We start from the raw sequence: 26,366 nt of genomic DNA, 5'->3' as shown, positions 1-26,366 counted from the left end.
ATATGAGGCATGCCAGTGAGTCAAATTCACAAAACAGAAAGTAAATGGTGGTTGCCAGGAGGTGTGGAAAGGGGAGTTTATGAACAAAATTTCGCTGGGAATGACAGAAAAAAAAAAACAAAAAAAACCAGGATAATAGTGACAGTATACACCATAAATATGTGGAAGGAATGTCATGAAAAGAAAAGAATCATTTGAGACTTTCCATTTACTCTTGCACATGCTGTTAAGATAGATGATCATTTACCTTTCCTGACAGATAGGCTAGTTCTCAAAATTTTGTCCTCCTGCTTTTGTTATCACACACACACACACACACACACACACACACACACACACAAAAAAAAAAAAAAAAAAAATAGGCAGAGAATTCTAAAAATATAATTCAAGGAAAAGATGACTGAGTGATGCGTGGTTCCTACAGTTGATAACAGTGCTATATATACATGTACAGATTCACATATACGTATGAAGGTTGCTGTGAGAATTGATCTTGAGTTTTTTTCTAAAGAAAAACATTGCAGCTCTGTATAATGATGGATGATAACTATAGGCTTATTCTATGATGTAGAGATCATTTTGTAATACCCCAAACTGTCAAATCTGTATGCTGCTTATCTGAAATTCTTAGTACTTATATATTAACAAAATAATGAAAGAAAAAGAGCATTCAATTATGGAATTATTTTATTAGTTAGGTTAATTCAAGCAAATTAGTCAAATTATTAATCTAGGGTTACCTATTTTCTTAAAATAGGATTACAATATCCATTTTCAGAACACCACGGGAACTGAGTAAAATGAAATCTGAAAAAACTTTAAAACTAAGTTTTATTTATAGCAAAAATATATTTTTTATTTTATTGGGGATTAATTAATTACAGCACATTTGTCTATACATTGGGCACGGTTTCCTACTTCTGCATAACATGTGTTTGATACCTACTCTTGTCCCCGCTCATCTAGGACCCCTAATGCCCTCTATCCTCTGACACTCTGTGCCATTCCCTTCTTAGAATCCCTTGTAGTAGGTGCCATTTTGGTAATTATAAAACATTTCACATGGTCAGAGAAAAGAAAGCAGGGAATTTTAGGGGTCATGAATCTTGCTTTTTCTTCAAACACTAAGGAGAAAGGAATTCCCCAAAGATTTAAAATCCCTCCCCCACTCCAGAGGCTAGAACAAAAGCAGAAAAGACCCTATACTGACATTAAAGACATCGAACCAGTCTGGTGACACAGAATAACATCTTCCTGTTTCACCAACATATATTAAACTGGGAAACTGAACACTACAGCCACAGTGCCTCCTGCTAGCACAACAATGCAAGCTACACTAAATGTGAGCACTGAGAGCAATGACAGAAAACCCAAATGACAGAAAACCCAAATGACCAGACAGACACAGGTCTAGAAAAAAACATGATAGGGTTCAGAGAACTCATTGTGAAATTATTTCAAAAAACTAAACTTAGGATTCAAGAACTCAGTAATCATTTTACCAAAGAATTACAAAGTACAGGAAAACAAACAAACAAGAAGCCTCCAAACAGAACCCCAGGGCCTAAAGGACACTTTCAGTACAGTTCATGTTGAGGTAAGAGGCCTCAGAAGTAGACTAAATCAAGCAGAAGAGAGAACATCAACACTAAAAGACACAACCACCACACCATGTCAATTTAAAACTCTTGGATAGGAATGGTTTAGGAAAAATGTAGCACTTTTCTATGCAGTAGCAGAGTCCATCTGAAAGATAAACATCAGAGTTATTGGGATCCCTGATGGTAAAAAGAGGAAGAAAGTAGAGAACAAACTGAAAGAAATTTTAGCAGAAAATTTCCATACCTGAGCAATGTTCAAACTTTCTCTCCTAGCCCACTTCACTTCCCTCAATCACTTTATCTATTCAATTAACTACACAAAGAAAGTAAAATATGTCCTCTAATTTCTTCTGATAGCTACAACATAAATTTCACCTCTCTGATAATCTTTAGAAGAAATAACATATAAATTAGTGAAGAGATATACTGGAACACATATATGTGTTTGTGTGTGTGTGTGTGTATATATATATATGTATATATATATATATATATATATATATATATCAACTAAATAACAATTATTGTCCTGTATGACAACACTTATTATAATCACCTAACTAATAAAATGCAGTAAAACTTAAGGTTAACTTAGATCCCACTTAAATGCTCCAGCTTCATTACTCTGCCACTAAGTTCCAGATGCTACCATGATGCCAACTAGACTTCCCTGGGCAGATGACCTCACCAATGTGTGCTAGAGCCACAGATTCCAGAACCCTGCCCCACTAGGGAAAGAGAAAGACAGGCTGGGAGTATGAACTGACCTGCTAAAACCTAAGTTCAGCAGAGAAGCAATTACAGAAGCCAGACCTTCCATCTTCTGCACTCCATAATGATCCTTGGTCTGTGCTCCCAGTAGGGTAGAGCATAGGAAAGCTATCAAGGGAGGGGACTGGATACGGAGTTCTGGTGGTGGGAACTGTGTGGAATTGTACCTCTCTTATCCTATGGTCTTGCCAATATTTCCACTTAATAAATGAATTTAAAAAAATTCTTTAGAGGAAATTTGCTATAAAGCAGAATGGAGGAACGAATTAGTAATTGGAGGCCTAAGAATTGTTTTTTATTTATTGATATTTAAAGTGGGAAATTACACTGCATTTTTATGTGCTGACTCAGAAAAATTATAGTGCAGGAGAGAGAACTGCAAGCATAACTGATTTTAGTGGTAAGGGATAGCACTGTGCATAGGAAAAAAAACTGGCTGCAGAAAGAACTAAAGACCTGGAAGGACAGGGGCTGGTGACTGGGCAGGAAGTGGACAGTTGGATGAAAGAAGCTTTTCATTGAGTTGTTCACATCTTCTCGTTGGGGATGGAGGCAAGATTTTTGGCTGAGAGCAAGGAAGGGTGAACAGAAGGGGAGAGGAAAAAGTATGACAACATAGATGGAATGAATTCATTAAAGAAATACAGCTTAATTGTCAGATTTTGAGAACCTGTTAGTAGTTTGTGGTCAAGATTTAAAGTACCCAAAAGTGTTGAAACAAAATTCAAGGAACAGTGAAGAAACTCTACTAGTATTATAAGACTTCTTTAGAAGTGGGAACACAAGTATAATGGCCATTCCAGAAGGTGAGAAAAAAGGGAACAGTGAGCCTATATACCTGTCAATGCCCATATTCAGCGGGGAAGCAATTACAGAAGCCAGACCTTCCATCTTCTGCATCCCACAATGACCTTGGGTCCATACTCCCAGAGGGTTAAAGAATAGGAAAGCTATCAAGGGAGGGGATGGGATACGGAGTTCTGCTGATGGGAATTGTATGGAGTACCCCTCTTATCCTATGGTTTTGTCAATGTTTCCTTTTTATAAATAAATAAAATAAATAAATAAATAAATAAATAAAAGAAATAACAGTCAAGAGATTCCCAAATTTAAAAAAGAACTGAACATAGAAGTTCAGGAAGTCAAGGAAATACCCACATTTTATACCTACACTAACATATAGCATTGTTAAATTATCAAAAGTCAATGACAAGGAAATGTTATTACAGGCCAAACTATAGTTCACTAAGAAGGGTGACTGCATTACCACATGTACAATCCAAGCATGAAACCTGGTACCACACAAGAGGTACCAAGGCATTGGGGGTATTTCTGGCACTGTCGTGCCCCAATATCTTTCTCTTTCTCTGGACCTGAATTTAAAAATTAGTCCAGGGACAGAGAAATCATGTGTGCACAAGGCCTTGGCTCTGTAGGGTGGAAGGAAGGAATGAAAAATTGTCAGGGAGAAAAACTGATACATACTAAATAGGATACCATCAGATTTTTTTTGGCAGTTGAAACTTGAGAGATTAGAAAGTGTGGAATGATAAAAGATTAAAAAGATTAAAAATGACTAGCCAAGAATACTCTATACTGCAAAATTAGCACTTAAATATGGTACAGAGATGAAGACTGGCCCTGACCAACAAAAGTTAATGGAATTTACCACCACCAAACCTATTACAACAAATGATGGAATCAGCAGTTCTTTTATATGAAATGGGTCTTATCTTATCCTTAAAGTTATTTTAGTAGTATAAGCACAGGTGTAGAATAAGAGTTGGATTCAACCAGGAGTAGAACGATCAAAATAAAGAGACTTTATTTCATTAGAAATATACAGAACATAGAAAAATATAAACAATGGATATTTACCTGGCTTGCGTTCTAAAAGCTGTTGTAAATGAAACACTGCTTGTTCATAGTCTTGCTTTCTGAACATGATATCTGCCATCATCTAAAAAAAAATGAAAATTGGTTCTAAAATATTATCATCTATTCTGTAAAACATATTCTTTTTTATCAAGAGTCAGCGCTATGGGGCTGACCAAGTAAGCTCACTTGAATAGCATGCTGCTTTGCAGGACCCAGGTTCCAGCCCAGTCCCCATGGTATGGAAGGAAGTTTCAGTGCTGTGGCATCCTTCACACTCTATCACTCCCCCTACCCCCACCTCCCAGATTCAGTGACAATGCTCAGCAGAGGGAAAAGTTTTTAAGAACTTTATCATTACAAATTCAAGTACAATTTGCCCAGATTACCACCAAGACCACTGCAATGAGATATCAAAGATGTGCAACAGATCAGTTTGTTGACAAAGCTGTAAATTTTAGCAAAAAAAATATGTTCTAAGTAGTTATTTTAAAAACGCGAAATTTGAAGTTTATTGCAGACTCACTCTCCAGGCTTTAACAGGGAAAAAACCCAAACAAAACAAACAAACAAACAAACAAAAAACCAACAAAAAACGCCTCACTAGATTTGGCTAAAATGGCAATAAGATTAACAAAACACTCTTAAATCCTAAATATTTGGAGGCTGGGTGGTGGCACACTTGGTTGAGCGCATATGTTAACAATGCAATGACCTGGAGGAAAGCTTTGCTAGTTGTGAGTCAGTGCTGCAGTTGTCTCTTTTTCTCTCTCCCTTTCTACCTTCCCCTACCCTCTTGATTTCTGGCTGTCTCTATCTAATAAATAAAGCTAATAAAAATAAAGAAAAATATTTTTAAAAATCCTAACTATTTTGAAAGGATTTAAATGAACAATACTTTGTTGAGTTTTCTTTTAAAAAAATTTATTATATTTATTCCCTTTTGTTGCCCTTGTTTTATTGTTGTTGTCGTTGTTGGATAGGACAGAGAGAAATGGAAAGAGGAGGGGAAGACAAAGAAGAGGAAATATAGATAGACCTGCTTAACCACTTGTGAAGTGACTCCCCTGCAGGTGGGGAGCCAGGGGCTCGAACCGGGATCCTTACCCCGGTCCTTGTGTTTGTGCCACCTGTGCTTAACCCTTAACCCACTGTGCTACCGCCTGACTCCCAAGTTCTTCTTATTATATACTTAAAAGGGAAATATCTTATATTTCTTTTTAGTTACAATCGTTACTTTGAATAACCACATAAACTCAGAACTATACAGTTGTATAAAAGTTAATAAATACCTCAATGCAGGTAAAATAAAAAAAGAAAAACAAAACACTAAAATAGATCACTGTGGAATGATGCATTATATTTTTCTTCTACAACTCCCAAAAGCCCCACCCAAACTCAGTCTAGTAAAATCTATGCTTTATCACATGAACTATGTTTGACCTCTTGGGCATAAATAAAAAGTAACTAGGTCCCAAAAGGCAAGTAAAACCTTGATCTATGTTTACCATTCTTATAAGTCAAATGTTAATGAGTCTTGGTTTTTAACTGGTAAAATGCATTCATGATGTTTAAAATGTCATTTCCTCCCAAGTCAAATTAACCTCTCATCTAGTATAAGTTTTGCTGGGTACAGTCTGCAACTTTCACATGAACTATAAAACACGATCACTTGTATGCACTGAAGTCTCTTGCACAAACCATAGTAGCATCTTCATTGTCCTGGTCACTCTGCAGAAGAAGAGCACAGTGCCGCAGGCAGGAGTCTGGATCATCCTGTGCCAGGTATAATCGTGCCAGCTCCAACATTATCTGTAGAGACAAGGAGCCAGACAAGGTAGCAAGTGCTTGAAACTGAATGAGGAAAATGTCTGGACACAGACTGAATTTTAGTTGATTGAAGACAATGCAATAAAAATGTCAAGCATCACAGGCAAAAAAGCAACATATATATGCTCATTGTTATTTTTTCTTATACTGAAAAAATAAGAGAAAGACCTAAGTTTCTTAAAAAGCCAAGAGACAAAAACAATCTACAAAGGACACTGGTCTCAGGGTCAAGTGTTAGCTCAGCACATAAGGTATGTGACTTTGCCTGGTACACTGTCAAGGGATGCCCCCTGGATCCACTTAAGAGGGCACAGCACTGGAGTAAACTCAGATGTTGTAGCATCCCTGTCACTTTCTGTCTCTATCTGAGTGAAAACTCATCCCAGGAGCACTGAAATCATGCACTTATGAGGTACAGTTACATATTTATACTCTTACACACACACACACACACACACACACACACACACACACCTTAATTCAGGAGATTTTATTCTAGCGCAATCTTTTTTTGTGATAAAGCCAAATTCCTTCTAGCTTTTTAGATCTCCCCCCTCTCTCCACTTGTCAAGTACAAAATCTAGAAGCTGATAATTTCTAAGGTAAACTTCAAATTTAAATCCGTTATCCCCTAGTCAACAAGGTACTTGCTTGGTATCTTAGTAAGAGCTATTTTTGTCCTGTATCTGAAATAATTTTATTAATTTAAAAATGCTCAACCATTAGCATTAATTCTAAAATATGAGGGCATATGTATACTTATCCATAAGTTAGAGGAAAACATATACCTTAAAGCAAAGGTGCACAATTGTTTGCAGTGAGTCAATAAATGTAGCAAGCAAGTAGACCCAAAACGACACCATAAAGTACCTAATGAAATAATTTCTACTTAGATCTAGATACCCTCCTCACCTACCTCCTATTACACGGCTCTCAATCACTCCAAAGCTAACCTTGTCAAAGTAAGGACTACAAAAGCTGAGTAAGATAAGCAGACTTTAATGATGACTCTTTAGTCACTATCAGGCCACCCCATCATCTGGGGCCCTAGTCAGGGAGTCCTGGGATTCCCACACAGACATGATATGCCTACACCTTTGAATAGATCCCTCTCTCCACTGTCACTGGTCATCTACATCAGGATGGGTTGGGAGTATGGATGGACCTGCCAACGCCCATGTTCAGCGGGGAAGCAATTACAGAAGTCAGACCTCCTATCTTTTGCACCCCATAATGATCCTGGGTCCATACTCCCAGAGGGATAAAGAATAGGAAAGCTATCAAGGGAGGGGATGGGATACAGAGTTCTAGTGGAGGGAATTGAGTGAAATTCCCATGTTCTTGCCAATATTTCCATTTTATAAATAAAAAATTTTTAAAAAGCAAGAAATAAAACATTAGAGTTAAAAAATTCTAAACTACAGGTTGCATTGTTCTCTATCATTTATTTAAGTAATCAGTCATATATTAGGGTCTCTACATTTAATCATCTCATAATTTGAGAGTCACATTGTTTTTAGCTTTTTTTAATATTTATTTATTTTCCCTTTTGTTGCCCTTGTTTTATTGTTACAATTATTATTGTTATTGATGTCGTTGTAGTTGGATAGGAGAGAAATGGAGAGAGGAGGGGAAGACAGAGAGGGGGAGAGAAAGATAGACACCTGCAGACCTGCTTCACCGCTTGTGAAGCAACTCCCCTGCAGGTGGGGAACCAGAGGCTCCAACTGGGATCCTAAGCTGGTCCTTGTGCTTTGCGCCACTTGCGCTTCACCCGCTGCGCTACACCCGCTGCGCTACACCCGCTGCGCTACACCCGCTGCGCTACACCCGCTGCGCTACACCCGCTGCGCTACACCCGCTGCGCTACACCCGCTGCGCTACCACCTGACTCACACATTTTGTTTTATGTAACTCTCTGTGTACATAAATTTTCTACATCAGTACTGTCTTTTTTTTTTTAAACCTTGCGCCATCTGAAGTAAGATATTTAATCTAGTTAATTCTCTATTTCTAACACTAAACATCAACTGAATTATGGAAGAATACAAAAAATCTTTGGTAAAATGAACTGAATGAAATAAACATATACCTGAGACTGAGAAATTGTTTAAAAATGACTATAACAGAAGTGAATATTACAAACTAAAGAGCTTGCAGACTTCCTATTATCTTTTCTGTAATAATTATTGGACTCTAAAAGTATCTATTAATGCACCATATAAGTATTTTCAAGGAATTCCAGAGTAGTATTTAATTTTTAAGCTTGTATTTTTGTTACTTTTTTTTTCCCCAAGCATTCTATACAAAAAAAAGCTGTTACATTTGGGGGAATTAGATGTATCTCCAATGAAAAGTGCTGAAGATTTTATAAAGGTACTGACCTTATTATCTGTTTCACAATGAACAAGAGCCTCTCTATAAAACTTAATTGCTTTTTCATAGTCTCTCTGAGCAACAGAATGTTTTGCAATCTCTGCACAAATTTCAGCTGCTAAATGTTTCTGTGCCGGAACTGCATCTGGCTGTTCCATCTGAACACGTTTTAGTACCCGAGCTTGTATTTCTCGAGCCTGTAAGAAAATAAATAAATAAAATAAAAAATAGAAAAGCAATAAATAGTTTTTAGCAACTCTCACACAGCATAACTTTCCCAGTTTATTGCATTTAAGCATTATGGGCCCTGGATCTAACAAACTCTTATCCAAAGAAAATGTTTAATTGAGATTTAAAAAAATATATATAATGAATTTTAAAAAATATTTATTTATTCCCTTTTGTTGCTCTTGTTTTATTGTTGTGTTTATTACTGTTGTCATTGTTGTAAAATAGGACAGAGAGAAACTGAGAGAGGAGGGAAAGACAGAGGGGGGAGAGAAAGATAGACACCTGCAGACCTGCTTCACCACCTGTGAAGCGACTCCCCTGCAGGTGGGGAGCCGGGGCTCAAACAGGGATCCCTAGGCCGGTCCTTGCGCTTTGTACCGCGTGCACTTAACCCGCTGTGCTACCACCCGATTCCCCTTAATTGAGATTTTAAACATATGTTTATTTCTAACTGAGAGAGTATGCATATGCTTTTACTTTCCAACCAAAGTAGTATAAAATTAGTGTTAAAGGATATGTTTAGGAAGCTCACTTAGGAGAAAATGAAACCTTATAAAATCTTTGACAAGGACGGCTAGTTTCTATCACTAAATGAAAATTTCAGGTATCTCTTCAGCTGATAAATATATATCTAAGATTAAGTCACATAGCCAAGTTTTAGAGCAGTAATTACACCCATATATGACTGAGAGCATATAAACTAGCCCAAACATTCCAAGGAAGCACCCCTGGAAAATATGTTAACCAGATAACTTTAACCAGGCTATTGAATTCAGTTGTTCCTCTCTTGGGAAGGTATTAAGGACACTAGGAAAAAAGAAAACACACTCTATGTAATAATTAGGGAGAAAAATGCTATTTTTTTGTAAGAAAATTTTTAAAAAAAATCTAGAAGTCAAAGACACAATGATAGAGAAAAGGATAATATATTGATGGCAAATTTATAATCTAAAACCATGAAATGATACCTCACAGGGAAGCAGAGACCTTCCTTATGTTAAGAATGTAGAATATGGGAGTCAGGCAGTAGCACAGCATAAGGACTGGAATAAGGATCCGGGTTCGAGCCCCTGGCTCCCCACTTGCAGGGGAGTCGCTTCATAGGCAGTGAAGCAGATCTGCAGGTGTCTATCTTTCTCTCCCCCATCTGTCTTCCCCTCCTCTCTCCATTTCTCTCTGTACTATCCAACAATGACATCAACAACAATAAAAAACAAGGACAACAAAAGGAATAAATATTTAAAAAAGAATATAAAATATACTGTTAAAATGGAAGAATATCGGACTTTCCACTCACATATATAGTTCCTAAAACATCGTGTCTTTCCTCTAGTAAGTGGCAGAGAACTCCTGCTTTAGGCCTTAACAACAGAACTTAACTTCGAAAAAAGAACTTAACTTTGAACTTATACTGTTCATTAATGTACTCACTTAGCAAACAGTAAATGTTCACCATCTGCCACACAGTATGTGTTTTACACAGGGAATCCTGGGGACACTGTCAAATTGTTGGCTGACAACTGGTATTTGATGACGATGAACTAAAGTTAACGATTATTTTTTTTTAATTGCAGGTGACAATTTAGGGCATCATAATAAGAATTCTCTACAACACAAATGGAACTTTTGGAGATCACAATAAACAAAATAAACCAGGAAGAGAAAGACAAATAAAGGGTGATTCTACACATCTGGGATATAAAGATAAAAAGCGTGAGAACAAGTCAAACAAAAGCAAATTTTTAGATTCTGACAAGTCTGAGGTTAGCAAAGGGAGTGGTTGTCAGGATGGAGGGACTCCAAAGGATTATGGTGGAGGTACACTGGTGGTGTAAAAAACACTTAGAAGAGGTGTGAAATTTTAAAACATGTATAGTCTTATAAAGCTATCATCATTCAATTTTTAAAAAGCTGTTACTTTTAAATTAAGACAGCAAATGTCAGACATAATTAATCATAAAAGGAAATAAAATTACTGACGTCTGGGCGAAAAACATTTTTATGGCACTTGCAGAGATTCAAAAGAAGATTTAATGAACAAATTCATGTCAATAGATTTGACAATTTAGAGAAATGAACTGCTTAAAAATGTGGTCAATTGAACTAAGATAAGAGCCTCAAGCATAGTAAAGTACACACTTCACCAGGTGAGCTATCTTCTGGGCCTGCATGGCCCCTTAATATTGAATTGTTTGAAACATTAAAGAAACAGCACTGGTCTTAAAATAAAAATCTTGTTGGGCAGTAGCATAGTGGGTTAAGTGCAGATGGCACGAAGCACAAAGACTGTAATAAGGATCCCTGTTTGAGTCCCTGGCTCCCCACCTGCAGGGGAGTGCTTCACAAGCAGTGAAGCAGGTCTGCAAGTGTCTGTCATTCTCTCCTCTCTCGCTGCCTCTCCTCCTCTCTCAATTTCTCTCTGTCCTATCCAACAATAACAGCAATGACAACAATAACAATGACAACAATAAGGGTAACAAAATGAGAAAAATGGCGTCCAGCAGCAGTGGATTCATAGTGCAGGCACCGAGCCCCAGCTATAACCAATAACCCTGGAGGCAAAAAAAAAACAAAAAAAACTTGTGAATAAATATGGACTAAATATTAGTAAAGATCTTCCAAATTAAAGTTGATAACTGTATAAAAGGGTGAGTGCCACTGTACTACGGGTCCAGTCTTTTGTGGACAGGGGTTTGGCTGGGTTGCCAGAATATTAAACACTGCCTTTAAAAAAAAAAAAAACTTGCAAATTCCAGCAATATTTCTTAAAAATCTCAACAAAGTCATATTAATTTCAGAAAAAAATACGGATGGTTTAACATGTGAAAAATCATTCTGTTCACATCTTTATCCCACCTACAAGGGGGTGTGTCATTTTAGAAACATTCAAGTAATTACTGCAGTTGTCTTTTCTACTCTGTCTCTCCATCTCTCCTTTTCTTCCTCTACTCCGCTATAAAAAAATGACCTGGATTGAAGACCCCACCAATGTGTCCTGGAGCTCAGCTTCCCCAGAGACCCACCCTACTAGGGAAAGAGAGAGGCAGACTGGGAGTATGGACCGACCAGTCAACGCCCATGTTCAGTGGAGAAGCAATTACAGAAGCCAGACCTTCTACCTTCTGCAACCCTCAATGACCCTGGGTCCATGCTCCCAGAGGGATAGAGAATGGGAAAGCTATCGGGGGAGGGGGTGGGATATGGAGATTGGGCGGTGGGAATTGTGTGGAGTTGTACCCCTCCTACCCTATGGTTTTGTTAATTAATCCTTTCTTAAATTAAAAAAAAAAAAAAAAAAAGGGAGTCGGGCTGTAGCGCAGTGGGTTAAGCGCAGGTGGCGCTAAGCACAAGGACCCGCATAAGGATCCTGGTTCAAGCCCTGGCTCCCCACCTGCAGGCGTGTCGCTTCACAAGCAGTGAAACAGGTCTGCAGGTGTCTATCTTTCTCTCCCTCTCTCGGTCTTCCCCCTCCCCTCTCCATTTCTCTCTGTCCTATCCAACAACAATAACAACAATAATAACTACAACAATAAAACAACAAGGGCAACAAAAGGGAATAAATAAATAAAAATAAATATAAAAATATATATATATTAAAAAAAAAAAAAGAAAGAGAGTGAAAAAAAAATGACCACCAGGGGAGGTAGAGTTCTGCATGCATCAAGCTCCTATACTAACTCTGGTGGCAAAAAATAAAGGAAGAAAGAACAATAATAAATCAATTTAATGTACCACATTAACAGGAGAAAATAGGAGAAAAGTTATGTGAGCATATTGATATAATTATATACCAACAAAAAAAGTATAACTGACTATACACAAGTTAAACTAAGCCCTCTCTGCTGTAAAGCAGGCTTAATAATATCACCCAAAATTGTTATTATAATCAACAATGATATGTTTATGCATTACAGTCTATATTACATTGTTATTTCTGTCTTGACTAGTGAACCATAACAGACTGTCTTCCTCTTACATATGGCCTATTCTTTTCTGTACTCATTTTTTTTTTTTATAGAGACAGAGAAATTGAGAGGGAAGGGGAAAATAGAGAGGAAAAGAGACAGAGAGACACCCTCAGCCCTGTTTCAACACTTGTGAAGCTTTCTCCTTGCAGATGGGGACCGGGGGCTTAAACCTGGGTCCTTCCGCACTATAATGTGTGAGTTTAACCGGGTGCGCCACTGCCTGACCCCTCTACACTCATTTCCTACCCCATAGCTACAACTCACAAATGTGTACCTGCTGTAATGAAGTGATTGCATCACCAGGTCTTTCCATTTTACTGTAAACTTTTGCTAGAAGAACTTGAGAACGTCCATCTTCTATGAGAGCTGACAGTTCATTTACTATGAAAGAATAGAACACATTTGGAAAAATAAATGCTTAGGGGCCTGGATATAGATTAGTTAAAAAAAAAAAAAAGCTCAGTTACTTAGTACTAGAGAAATGCAAATAAAGTTAATAAATGAGAAACCACTTCGTACCTATGAAAATGACATATATTAAAAGGACAGAAAGAAGTGCTTGCAAGGATGTGGGGGAAAAGGAACCTTCCTACACTACTGTTTGGGTTGTAAATTGGTCCAATCTTTGTGGAAAACAGTTGATTTCTCAGAACACCAAAAACAGTTATTAACCCTAGGACACAGCAACCTTCTATGAATCAACCCAAATAACACAGAAACACTTATACAAAGAGATCTATGCATACCTATGTGCATAACAGCATAATTTGTTATAGCACAAACTTAGACACTACCCCAATGACCAATGGCAGATGAGTGGTTTCAAAAGCTGTGACGTACACACACACACACACACACACACACACACACACACACACACACACACAGCAGGTGAAAAAAATGATTAGCTCTCCTCCCTTGCCTCATCTTAGATGGAACTTGAAGGAATCATGTGTTAAGTGAGATAAGCCAGAAGAAGGATGAATGAATGCCAGCTAATCTCACTCATAGGTGGAAATTAAGAAATAAGAAAAGCATGGAAAACACAGGTGACACATCTACTGGTATGGCAGCAAATCAAATGATTTGGGGGGAAGAGAAGAGAGAAGGCATCAAGGCTGGAGATATTATTGGGTGGGTGGTGAAAGTGCTGTGCAGACATTTACTACAAGGGGATAAGAAGAACTGATCATGTGTCAACTGCTGTCCTACAACCCACTATTTCCCCAATGCAAATGATTTGGAATAAAAAAGGAAGGAAGGAAGGAAGGAAGGAAGGAAGGAAGGAAGGAAGGAAGGAAGGAAGGAAGGAAGGAAGGGGGAGGCAGAGAGTGGGTAGTGGTATTCTACATACATGGTACATACATGACCAGGTGCTAGGGACCCTGGTTCAAACCCTGGCTTCCCATCTGCAGCAGGGACACTTCACAAGTGGTAAAGCAGGTCTGCAGGTATCTATCTTTCTTTTTCCTTTTCTGTCCTATTAAATAAAACCCAAAGAAAAATTGGAAAGGGCCATGCAGTGGCATACCTGGTCAAATGCTCACTTTACAGTGCTCAAAGACCCAGGTTCAAGCCCCTGGTCCCTACCTGCAGGGGGAAAGCTTTACAAGTAGTGAAGCAGGAATGCAAGTGTCTGTCTGTCTCTCTCCCTCTCTATTCCTCTCTCCCCTCTCAACTTCTCTCTGTCTCTATCCAATAATAAATTAAAAAATTAAATCCAAAGAAAAATGAAAAAAAAATGAGTGGGGGCACCTGGACCAGTGGTGTATTTGTAGGCCAGGCACTGAGTCCCAGAAATAGTGTTGGTGACAATAAAAAAAATTAGGGGGGGGGGCAGACAGTAGCACACCTTGTTAAGCACACACATTACAGTGCACAACAACCTGGGTTCAAGTCCCCATGCCCCACTTGCAGGGGGAAAGCTTCATGAGTGGTGAAGTAGGGCTGCAGATATCTCTTCTGTCTCTTTTCCTATACCCCCTCTCTACTCAATTTCTCGCTTGTCTCTAATAATAAATAAAATGTTTTAATTAATTAATTAATTTTTCAATATTTATTTATTCCCTTTTGTTGCCCTTGTTTTATTGTTGTAGTTATTATTGTTGTTGTTGTTGATGTCATTGTTGTTGGATAGGACAGAGAGAAATGGAGAGAGGAGGGCAAGACAGACAGGGGGAGAGAAAGAGACACTTGCAGACCTGTTTCACCGCTTATGAAGAAACTCCCCTGCAGGTGGGGGGAGCTGGGGGCTCAAACCCGGATCCTTACCACCAGTCCTTCACACCATGTGCGCTTAACCCGCTGTGCTACCGCCCGACTCCCTAAAATTATTTTTTTAAAGGATAGTAGCAGGAGAGGTGAGAGCAGCCATTGTGGGCACATGTTAAAGATCTTACAAACATTTACAAAGTTTTTGATATACCTCAGGGAAATGGGAGATAGTGAAATTGAGCTGACATTATTGAACTTACATTGTTTAAAAGGCTCAGAGCTACTTCACTGCTGAGAACAGTTATGATGGAAATATGAGCTTAAAGATGAAAACAGAAAAACCACCTGAGAAGCTATTGCAATAATCTAGTTAAGACATAATGACTTTTAGGACAAGGGCAAAAGGAGATAATTAGTCAACAGTCAGTAATAAACAGTTATAGCTGAAGGCAGAGTGAATAGGGTTTCCTATGGGTAAGAAAAAAAGTTTAGGCAAGAACTTTGTCTCTTAATGATTATAGTAAAGGATAAAATTGCTACTGAAATGGGAAAAGGCTGGATGGAAAACAGATGTGTGGAGGCAGATCAGAAATTCAGTTTTAGACAAGACAAGGCTAAGATGTTTATCAGAACCAGGAACTATTATTTATCATCTAAATGAATCTGTTTATTTGAAGACTGGAAAGAAAAAACTAGTCATGGGAGCAACTGGAGACTACATGCTATATAATTTCATAGTGAATTTTTTAAAAAAGAACGTAAGAAAGAATAAAGATTACAAAAAATACTTGCTTAAACACAGACATAGTAATAACTTAGAGGATTTCTTCACACCATTTTGGAAATTAAAGTATCATGTTATATTGCAATAGTTTCATAAATTCCTTGCATAAATTATTTTAGTAGAGTAACATTTCTATAAACAACCAATCACACATGTAAAACACTGATAATACAAATATGCACACATGTAATATAAAAATAAAAAAACAAACCCTTTAGATATAATTCCCTCAAGTAAGAGTGACTCTCATACCTGGTTCATGAGACAGAATATGTTGAAGAACTTGTTCCGCTTTGTCAAAGTATTTCAGTTTTAACAAAAGTTCAGCAAGATCATAGCAAAGATAATTCTGCTGTCCACTTTTCAAGGCAGCTTCATAATAAGTGATTGCCTAGACGAAATCCATTCCAGTTAGGAAAAAAAGACAATGAGAATAACATTCTAACACAGACTAGAGCCAACAGGAAGATTTCAAATTATTGGGTTGTTGGACAAGTTGTATTTTTCTATGCAAAAACATGTCAAGACTGACAACAACCCAATAGAAAATACTCACCTTTGCATAGTTGTGAGTTTTGACAAATGCTTTTCCAATTTTGATTGCCAATATTTCATCCTTTGGGTTCTGACTTAATGCTTGTTCATAAGCTACTATGGCTTCTTCAGGCTAATGTTGGCAGGTACAAAAAAAAAAAGTTCATTGGGGAAGCAATTACAAAAGCCAGACCTTCCACCTTCTGTACCCCATAATGACCCTGGGTCCATACTCCCAGAGGGTTAAAGCATAGGAAAGCTATCAGGGGAGGGGATGGATATGGAGTTCTCGGAGTGAGAATTGTACCCCTCTTATCCTATGGTCTTGTCAGTGTTTCCATTTTATAAATAAAAATTTAAAAAAAGATAAACAAAGAACTAAGCAGGATATCACTAAATGGCAACACTTCTATAATTAGTGACTCCATTTGAAATAAAAAAAATGAGACTAATAAAGCGTATACTTAAGTCCAATTTTATGTCTTAAAGCATACCAATTTCAAAAGGTGATAACAACAGTACAGGTGTGACTTTTTATATTTATTTATTTTCCCTTTTGTTGCCCTTGTTATTTTTTTCATTGTTGTTGTTGTTAGATAGGATAGAGAGAAATGGAGAGAGAAGGGGAAGACAGAGAGGGGGAGAGAAAGACATCTGCAGACATGCTTCACCACTTGTGAAGCAAGCGACTCCCCTGCAGGTGGGGAGCAGGGGCTCGAACCAGGATCCTTAAGCTGGCCCTTGTGCTTCATGCCACGTGGGCTTAACCCACTATGCTAACACCCGACTCACAGTTGTAACTTTTAAAAAATCTTTTTATTTATTTACTATTGGATAGAGCGAGAAATTGAGAAGGGTGAGGGAGATTGAGAGGGAGAGAGACAGACACCTGCAGACCTGCTCTACCACTCATGAAGCTTTACCTCCTGTAGGTGGGGACTAGGGGCTTGAACCTGGGTCCTTGTGCACTGCAACGTGTGCATTTAACCAGGTGCGCCACCGCCTGACCACCGCCTGACCCCCTACAAAGTGTAACTTAATAGGAAAATTCCATCAATTTTAACTGTGCTGTTATCTTTATAAATGATAATGTGACAATTAAGAGACAGCTTCTTGATTGTTAATTTCTGACAGTCATTATAAAAGCCAGATACCAAGAGTCAAAAGATTTCTTCCCCTTGAAGAAAACATCATTTTAACCAGTCGCTTTCTTTATCCTTCTGTTTAGAGAAGGCTCTTACTTAGTTCTGCTCTCATCTCTATTGTAAATAATGATTTTAAATAATGCTGAATTGCCAAGAATCAAATAAAAACTATTTAATTGTAATGGTTTATATTTTATTGTAATGAGTGGGGTTTATAATACTAAATAAAACATCATTCAACTAAAAATAGAATATTACAATACTCGTAACTTTAAAAGTATATTCAGTAGCATCAGAAATCTTACCTCTTGAATATTCATGTATGCATCACCAAGAAGAAGCAAAGAACGAGGGCCAGGTATTTTTTCAGCAATTTCTCTAGAAATTAGACCAAGTGTACTTAAAATGTGGAAAGTATCTACAGAGCCAAATGAGTTATCATCAAAGATACCCTACTGAATGGGAGATCTTTACACCCGATATACAGCACAAAAGGTAATAAATAGCCTACACACACACACACACACACACACACACACACACACACACACACACGGGGGGGGGGGGAAGCTTGTAGAACTTTAGCAACAGTAACATAAAACCCACTAAAGTTTACAATAGGACATTAATAGAACTTTTACTAAAGAAGGGTTCCTAAAGTCCAACAAACATGAAAAAATGCTCCAAGTCATTGATTATCAGTGAAATGCTAATAAAGACAACAATGAGATTCTACTTTACATTTTTGAGGATGTCATATACTATTAAGGACACTCATAGCAAACACCAGCATGGATGTGGAGTAAAATTATTTTTTCTATACTGCTGGCGAAAAGAAAAATTGTTCCAACCTTGTGGAAAACAGTCTGAATGCTACTACAATCCCAATCCTCACCTCTCTAGGCAAATGGCCCCAGCAATATGCTTACTAGGGAAAAGTAGAGTCAGGTTGGGAGTATGGATTGACTGGTCAAACTCCATGTCCATTAGAGAAGCAATTACAAAAGTCACAAATCCTTCCTTCTGTAACCCAAAAAGAATTTTGGTCTATACAGCCAGAGGAGGAACTGTTAGAGGAAGATGACCAAAGGATTATGAATCCTTGGACCCAGAACTTTTGTGATATGGAATCTTTGTTTTTGCACCATCACAGAGAGGGAAAAGATTCTGGAAAACACCTGAGGAAGTGAGGCACTGTAATATTTATCTGAGAGGGAAAAGGAAAAGTAAGGACAATTAGGACATGATTTCACTCATAAATGGAATATAGAAATTGAAACACATGAATTAAAAAAAAAAGAAAAAGTATATATAGCCAACCCATAAGTGTGAACTTGAAATATATACAATAGAATATTACTCAGCTATCAAAAATAATAAAGTCATCTTTGCTTCAATCTGAATAGAACTTGAAGGTATCATGTTAAGCGAGGCAAGTCAAAAAGAGAAAGATGAATACCAGATGATTTCACTTGTAAGTGAAACTTAAGGAACAAACCAGAAAAGAAAATTGCAAAGTAAATCTTTGACTGTGCAGGGTGTACTGCTCTAAAGCAAAAGACTCTAGAGAAGGCAGGTTGGGAAGGATAAAAAGGATCATGAAGGGGGAGTCAGGTGGTAGCACCGCGGGTTAAGTGCATGTGGTGCAAGTCCAAGGACCAACATAAGGATTCCGGTTCCAGCTCCCTGCTTCCCACCTGCAGGGGAGTCGCTTCACAGGCGGTGAAGCAGGTCTGCAGGTGTCTCTCTTTCTGTCTTCCCCTCCTCTCTCCGTTTCTCTCTGTCCTATCCAACAAGGACGACATCAATAACAACAACAACAATAATAAGGATCATCAAGTATTTATGTGTCCATATGGCAGTAAAAACACTGAAAACCATTCTCTGTAATAAAAGAAGAATAACAAATCACATACATCAAGAAATAAGATATGGAACAGATTCATAATTTCTTTCTTTTTTTTTTTTTAAGTTGAATAAAGGAATTTATTCTTAAGTTTGAAAGACTGAAAATAAGGCCAGTACTCAGACTTAACACAGAGACGACACCAAAAGACAAAGACAAGACAAGACAAACCCAGCTGGGTGACCTCAGGCCAGTACCAAGTCTGGTCCCGTCGTTCTGAGATCACCAGGCTTGAAATTCACCCTCCCTTAAAAGGGAAAAGCGGAGGGGGGTGTCTGCATGATTGGAGGGGTCTGCATGTCCTTGCTAATTTATTTTTGGGGTAAAAGTCTCAAGGAGAACATTCTATTCTTCTCTTCTAGGGAGAAAGCAAGCAGGGTTTACAGAAGCCAAATGGACAAGTTAGCATATAGATAATTTCTAAATATATTAAATAACTTCCCCAAACTATAAGTTTTTAGATATTTCACTAAATAAATCTGTTAGCTTCATTGTGCATATTTTATGTGATTTGATTATACTAGTCTGTAGGAGGTATCATTAAATAATAAAACTTTCTCTTCTCCAGGTCCTGGAAAGGATGGCAGAGGACCTAGTGGGGGTTGTAGTTTGTGTGGAAAACTGAGAAATGTCATGCATGTACAAACTATTGTATTTACTGTCAACTGTAAAACATTAATTCCTCAATAAAAAAAACTCTTCAAAAGTATTAATAAAGAAGATGAATACATAAAACCTACACATACTCTTCCCCAGAATATGCTACATTAAGTTGATTTTTTTCCCTATAAAGTCTACTTTCTGAAATGCAGGTAATAGAATACAGGAATATCTGTAAGTTCCATTATGCAGAAATATGAGTTTGGATATCCTTAAGTCTAAAGTTATGTGAAAGTTAAAGTACCAACAGATGCAGATGCACTTACTGTTCAATGCATCTAAAGTTTCACTGTTTATTACATAAATAATATGCTGAAGTGATTTACTTCAACAAATATAAAATCTCATTAACTACAAGCTGTTTACATTTTACCTGAGAAATTCAGACTGCTGAAATACCAAGTATTCCACATTACTGAAATAATAATGTAATGCTAAACCTTTACAATATATCATTTCATTTGCTGGTTCAAAGTTTATGAGAAAGTTACCATTTGCATTTTACAAGTGACACAGTTTAAATGTATGGGTATTGTTCAGATGTGTCTGAAACCAAAGTCTATGCTCTGGACAAGTAACCCTTATTTTAGATTTCTTGTTGTAATTCCATTAAATAAATCCTATTTCAAGATGCTTTCTTACCACTAGAACCAATAGCTATTGGTAATCTACTGGAAACATCAGAGAAAAATCTGATCTACGAACTCCAATTCATTCAACTGCACAGGGGGAGGTGCTGTTTTGTTTTGAATCACTGAGCAGCTACAAAGAACCTAAGCACTTTTCTAAACTTTCATATTTACATAATATAGAATAAACCAATATCCAATATGACTCCATTCATCAAAAAAATTTTTTAACAGAACAAGGTTGTTGTTTTATTATTATTACTAAAAATGCTCCATTTATTTAGCTTTCTTACTTTGTGCTTGTGCTTTCAACACTTTGACGACAATTTCCTGCCCCTCAATAAGGAAAACACGCTTGACCCTGTCGTGTACACTTAATATACACTGAACCACAGCAGGCCCTGCTGACATGCTTTTTTGTCTTCTCCAGCCTCTTAAGGACTTTAGGCCTCACTACAACTGCAAGAACCCCGCGAAGTCACACGTAGATTTGGGTGCCTTCCCAACCTTCTCGGTATAAAGGTAAACAATCCTGTTACCCGGGTTTGGCAGAGCCTGGTTTTATTGGAGGCTGGGTTGTAGGATAGCCTATGCCGGTAGGTCAAACGCCGGACCACTGCGAATGCCTTCCCGGATGGCAGCCGAATGCAAACCGCAAACTGCTCCTCCTGGAGCAGGGGGAAAGCTGCCATAATTTCAGTCATTAAATTTTGTATGTTCTGAAGAGAGAAAAAAAAAAACCTAACATCCTTTTCCATGGAATGGATATTTTATTTTTATTTATTTATTTTAAACATTTTTTAATTTTTTTTATATTTATTCACTTTTGTTGTCCTTATTGTTTTTTTATTGTTGTAGTTATTATTGATGTCTTCGTTGTTGGATAGGACAGAGAGAAATGGAGAGAGGAGGGGAGAGAAAGAGAGACACCTACAGACCTGCTTCACCGCCTGTGAAGTGACTCCCCTGCAGGTGGGGAGTCGGGGGCTTGAACCGGGATCCTTACACTGGTCCTTGTGCTTTGCACCACGTGGGCTTAACCCGCTGCGCCACCGCCCGACTCCCGGAATGGATATTTTATGTGTCTCTTTGTTTCAAGCGTTAAGTGCAGTGTGCGTGTGTGTATAAATGAGATGTGGATTTTACTATCTCCTAAGGACATTAGTATAAAACAGAACTTTTGAAGGTTTCATCCTGCTTTCTGCAATATAATCCATACATTAATGTGGAATATACTAAGACATACTTTTCTTTCATTACTATAATTAAGAATTAAATATGTTGGGGGTCGCGCGGGAGTGCGGCAGGTTAAGCGCATATGGCACCAAGCTCAAGAACTGGCATGAGGATCCCTGTTCCAACTCCCGGCTCCCCACACGCAGGGGAGTCGCTTCACAGGCGGTGAAGCAGGTCTGCAGGTGTCTATCTTCCTCTCCCCCTCCTCTCTCCATTTCTCTCTGTCCTATCCAACAACAACAACAACATCAATAACAACAATAACTAAAACAACAATAAAATACAAGGGAAACAAAAGGGAGGAAGCAAAATTAAAAAAAAAAGGAATATGTCTATAAAACCATTGAACTGTTGGTAAATTACAAAACATTAAGCTAATAGGATATTTGTAACTTTTTTCTTTACTATATGGGAAGATTTAGGAGTTAGAAGTAACAAATATTGATATCAGGAAGAGGAGGGCTCAGAAACTTGAGCAAGTCACTAGTTGAAACCATCACAATTATGTTTTAGAGAGAGTGAGTAGCTGATGGAAGAAGGAAGCCAGAAGATATTAAGGGAAGGATTCTACAATGTATCTGAAATTCAACTAAAAACAGAAAATTAATTTGGGGATTAGATTTAGGCAGTAAATGGGGTCATAACATAATGGGTTGAAGTTGTCATTTACCTGTAACACGTGATATATAACATTTTTTCTTTTCTGTGCTTTAGATATATATCTGCCATTTTTTCTTTGGCTTCAGTGAAGTAAGGTTGTTGGGCATTGACATTTCGAAGCATGTTTAATGCCCGCTCAACATCCCCTTGGGCCAGAGTTAGGTCTGCATTAGCAATAGTAACCCGAAGTTCTTCAGATGTCCCAGAAAATTCATGGATGGCATCCTGTAAAACTTTTGCTGCTTCATGCTATAAAGATGAAGTTAAAATAATAGTATTTGAATATATATATGTATATATCAAATCACACTAGAAAAGATTTCCTAATATTATAGAGTAGTCATTATTCATGCAGCTATGATATTTAAGTCCACAGTCATCTATGATACCCAGGGGCTCTTCAATAAGTAGCATATTGTTCTGTTAGCTTTTGCTGGGACATTTTTTGTTTGTTTCCTATCTTAGTAGAACACATATACCTCATTTGTAAGCCTGTACTTCCATGTATCTAAAAGACCATTTTTTCCTTACTGACACTGAATAAAATGTCATATGTTTTAAGACTCATTTCAACTTTCGAGACTACAGAACATCCTGTTTTCAGAAATACTGAAATGTAAAACAAAATAGTGCATGACTATTCACTGCCTATGACAGAATTTGTTCTGCTTATTAGGTATATCCTATGTTTACTAGTGAAACGGAAATGTTTAAGAGAACTGGAAAGCATCTAGATGGGGACTAAAAATCACATGTAAATGATATTACATACCTCATTTTCTAGTGTTTGTTTGTTCTTTGTCTTTTGGTTTCCAGGGTCATCTCTGGGGCTTGGTTCCTACCCTATAAATCCACTGCTACTGGAGACCATTTTTTCTACTTTTGTTGTTGTTGAATAGGACAGAAATTGAGAGAGGAGGGAAAGATAAAGAGAGGGAGAGAACAATAGACACCTGCAGACCTGCTTCACCTCTTGTGAAGCGACTCTCCTGGGGTTCAAGCTGGTCCTTATGCTTCATCCTATGTGTGCTTAAGTCTGTGAGATATACCACCCAGCCCCTCTCTAGGGCTTTAACTCTTCTCTCAGAATTATATGTTCTTTCTAGCTATCTGTACTACTGATATTATTTTTTAAAGTATTATGTTCTATGATTTTTCTGTATGTTTACCAATGCTGTAGTCACCAAGTGGTTCTTTTGTTTTCTCAACTATTAATAACTATACTATATATATATATATATATATATATATATATATCTCATTTATAACACACATATTAAGTGTATAATGCATTAATACATCAACACATTATGCACACAATTAGACTGAATACATAAGCATATTTATAGTGTATAAAATATCTAGTATGTATAATGTATATGTCTACAAACATTACATTTCACAGTGCCTAAGACAATAAGTTGTGTCATTATGTATTTTAATATATTTTTATTTTAAAACATTTTATTAGTGATTTAGTAACAATTTATAAGAATGTACTATAATATTTTTCACATAAATACATTTAATGTACATTACATGTTATTTATTACAAATTTCACATAAATGTTATACTGTCTACATTACATAATTATATTTAACAGCAGTCCACAATAAATACAGTGGTACCTAAAGTCATTCAGGTGCAAACTATGTTTGTTTCAGGAGCATGCAGAAAAATAGGAATTTTGGTGCTGAACCACAAACAATTTTCTTAAACTTTACCACTTGGTCAAAAAAAAGAATAAAAACTTGACCTGCCTGTTCTCCATTTAGATGATGAAGCTCTGCCAACTCAAGAAAGACTGATAAGCGGTGGCTTATATCAGTTTCAGTTTTTCTGCATTTTGATTTCGAGGGCACTCCGGTTCTCCTCATTTCTGGTAAACTCATTGCCATATGGAGAGTTTTAATTGCTTCTGTTACTTCTCCCACTTTCTTCTGTGACTGAGCTTTTATCAAATGATATAAAGGGCATTCTCTCACCTAAAAACAAAAAAAAACAATGTCCTTGATGTGCTCACAACATCAACACATAACTTATAATCAATAAAATGTTAAACTAACAAGGCCTTCGAGGACAGTCTGTAACTGGATACAGGAGAACTATTTCTTGCTGTCTCATTAACAATCTGATCATGTATCACATTGCTGCTACCTAGTGCATGCCTAGATGACAAGTTGCTAAAAGTGATTCTATCATGACAGAAAGAAAAAAATGCTAACAAATTTATAGACTGGAAAACATGGTCTAAGAAATTTTTTGAGTTTTCAGGACAGGATTTTTTAAATAAATCTGACTCCTCGTGTTTATACAGATTTCTAGAATCAGTTTATTTCCGTTAAACTTTGTATATCAAGATTAAAAAATTTAAGATACATTAAATAAACAATTTTATCCTTTGATTCTACTCTAAGACATGTAGTAATGTAGTATCAGTCTTTATTTTGACCATTAACAAACTTTTTAAAGAAAAAATTTTTTAGAACCAGAAAGTAAGGTGGAGGGGAGGAGAGAGAGAGAGGGAGAGGGAGAGAGAGGGAGGGAGAGAGAGAGAGAGGGAGAGAGGGAGGGAGAAGAGGGGTGAGAGAGAGAAAGAGAGAGGGAGAGAGAGAGAGAGAGAAGGGAAAGGGAAAAGGAAAGGGAAAGGGAAGGGAAGAGAGAGATTTCACAGCTCTGAAGCATCCTTCACTATGGTGGGTGCTGGGCATGAACCTGGGTCATGCAAAATGGAAAGGAAGCATACCATGCAAATAAACATTTTTGTCTACTCCCGTAATTGTGTGTGTGTGTGTGTATAATGAGGAAGAAATTAAAAGTGTTTGTAGTGAAATGTTCACTTTCATTCTTCTGTAGGTTATAATCCAATTTTCTCAACACCATTTATTGAAGAGACTTTCCTTTCTCCATTTAATAATTTGGGTTTGCTTGTGAAATATAAGATGTCCACAGGTGTGTGGGCTTCTTTATGGGCTCTCAATTCTCTTCAGCTAGTCACTGATTCTGTCTTTGTTCCCAAATCAGGCAGTTTTGATTACAATAGCCCTTTAATATATTTTTGAGATATGGCTGTATGATGCCTTCAGTTCTGCTCTTTATCACAAGATTATTTTGGTGATTCCAGATATTTTCTGGTACCAGATAAACTTTTGTAGCTTTTGTTCTATTCTCTTAAAAAATTGTTGGGACCTTAATGGGTACTGCATTAAAACTGTATATGGTTCTGGGTAGACTGTTCATTTTAATGATGTTAATTCTTTCAACTCATGAACATGGAATACATTTCCACTTCATTCCTTTTACTTTTTTCTTGAAAATTCATAATTTTTAGTCTATCTCTTTTTCTTGTTAAGTTTATTACTAGACATTTTATTGTTCTTGTTGCTACAGTGAATGGGACTTATTTATTCTTGACTTAGTGTTTGCATAAAGGAATGCCACATTACATTTATAATTGTACATTAATTTTGTAGCTTGACACCTTACTATATTGTTTGATAGTTTCTAAGAGCTTCCTGATGGATTCTTTAAAACTTTTTTTCATTATCTTTATTTATTGTTTTAGATCTAGACAGTCAGAAATCAAGAGGGGAGAGGGAGACAGAGACAGAGAGATACCTGCAGCACTGCTTCACCACTCACAAAGCTTTCTTCCTACAGGTGGGGGTAGGGGCTTGAACCTAGGTCCTTGTACATCGTAAATGTGCATTCAACCAGACATGCTATCACCCAGCCCCTCCTGCTGCATTCTTTAGAATATTCTTTTTTTTTAAGACATCAGAATTTTTATTTATTTTATTTTTAAATATCTTATTTATAAAAAGGAAACATTGACTAAACCATAGGATAAGAGGGGTACAACTCCACACAATTCCCACCACCAGAACTCTGTATCTCATCCCCTCCCCTGATAGCATTCCTATTCTTTATACCTGTGGGAGTATG

The 26,366-nt window shown here is 37.2% G+C and overlaps 1 protein-coding gene and 1 pseudogene across 3 annotated transcripts in view; both read right to left on the bottom strand.

The window, feature by feature from the left end:
- The window catches only part of TTC21B (tetratricopeptide repeat domain 21B), a 74,748-nt gene that overhangs the window by 23,184 nt on the left and 25,198 nt on the right, over positions 1-26,366 (bottom strand). For 2 of the 3 annotated variants that reach the window (XM_007539324.3, XM_060177779.1), the window contains exons 14-22: positions 24,182-24,406; positions 22,431-22,669; positions 17,635-17,707; positions 16,207-16,317; positions 15,903-16,041; positions 12,927-13,033; positions 8,462-8,650; positions 5,949-6,059; positions 4,251-4,332 (exon numbers count right to left, since the gene is read on the bottom strand). In XM_007539324.3, the coding sequence (XP_007539386.1) occupies positions 4,251-4,332; positions 5,949-6,059; positions 8,462-8,650; positions 12,927-13,033; positions 15,903-16,041; positions 16,207-16,317; positions 17,635-17,707; positions 22,431-22,669; positions 24,182-24,406 (1,276 nt within the window). The remainder of the gene's footprint in view (positions 1-4,250; positions 4,333-5,948; positions 6,060-8,461; positions 8,651-12,926; positions 13,034-15,902; positions 16,042-16,206; positions 16,318-17,634; positions 17,708-22,430; positions 22,670-24,181; positions 24,407-26,366) is intronic. The other variant, XM_060177780.1, reaches the window with a different exon arrangement.
- Positions 20,801-21,531, bottom strand: LOC103128504 (large ribosomal subunit protein eL34-like; annotated as a pseudogene).

Source organism: Erinaceus europaeus, chromosome 18, assembly GCF_950295315.1.
Source record: "Erinaceus europaeus chromosome 18, mEriEur2.1, whole genome shotgun sequence".
Classification (NCBI taxonomy): Eukaryota; Metazoa; Chordata; class Mammalia; order Eulipotyphla; family Erinaceidae; genus Erinaceus; species Erinaceus europaeus.
The sequence above is the reverse complement of the archived record's forward strand: the minus strand, read 5'-3'. Positions and strand labels throughout refer to the sequence as shown.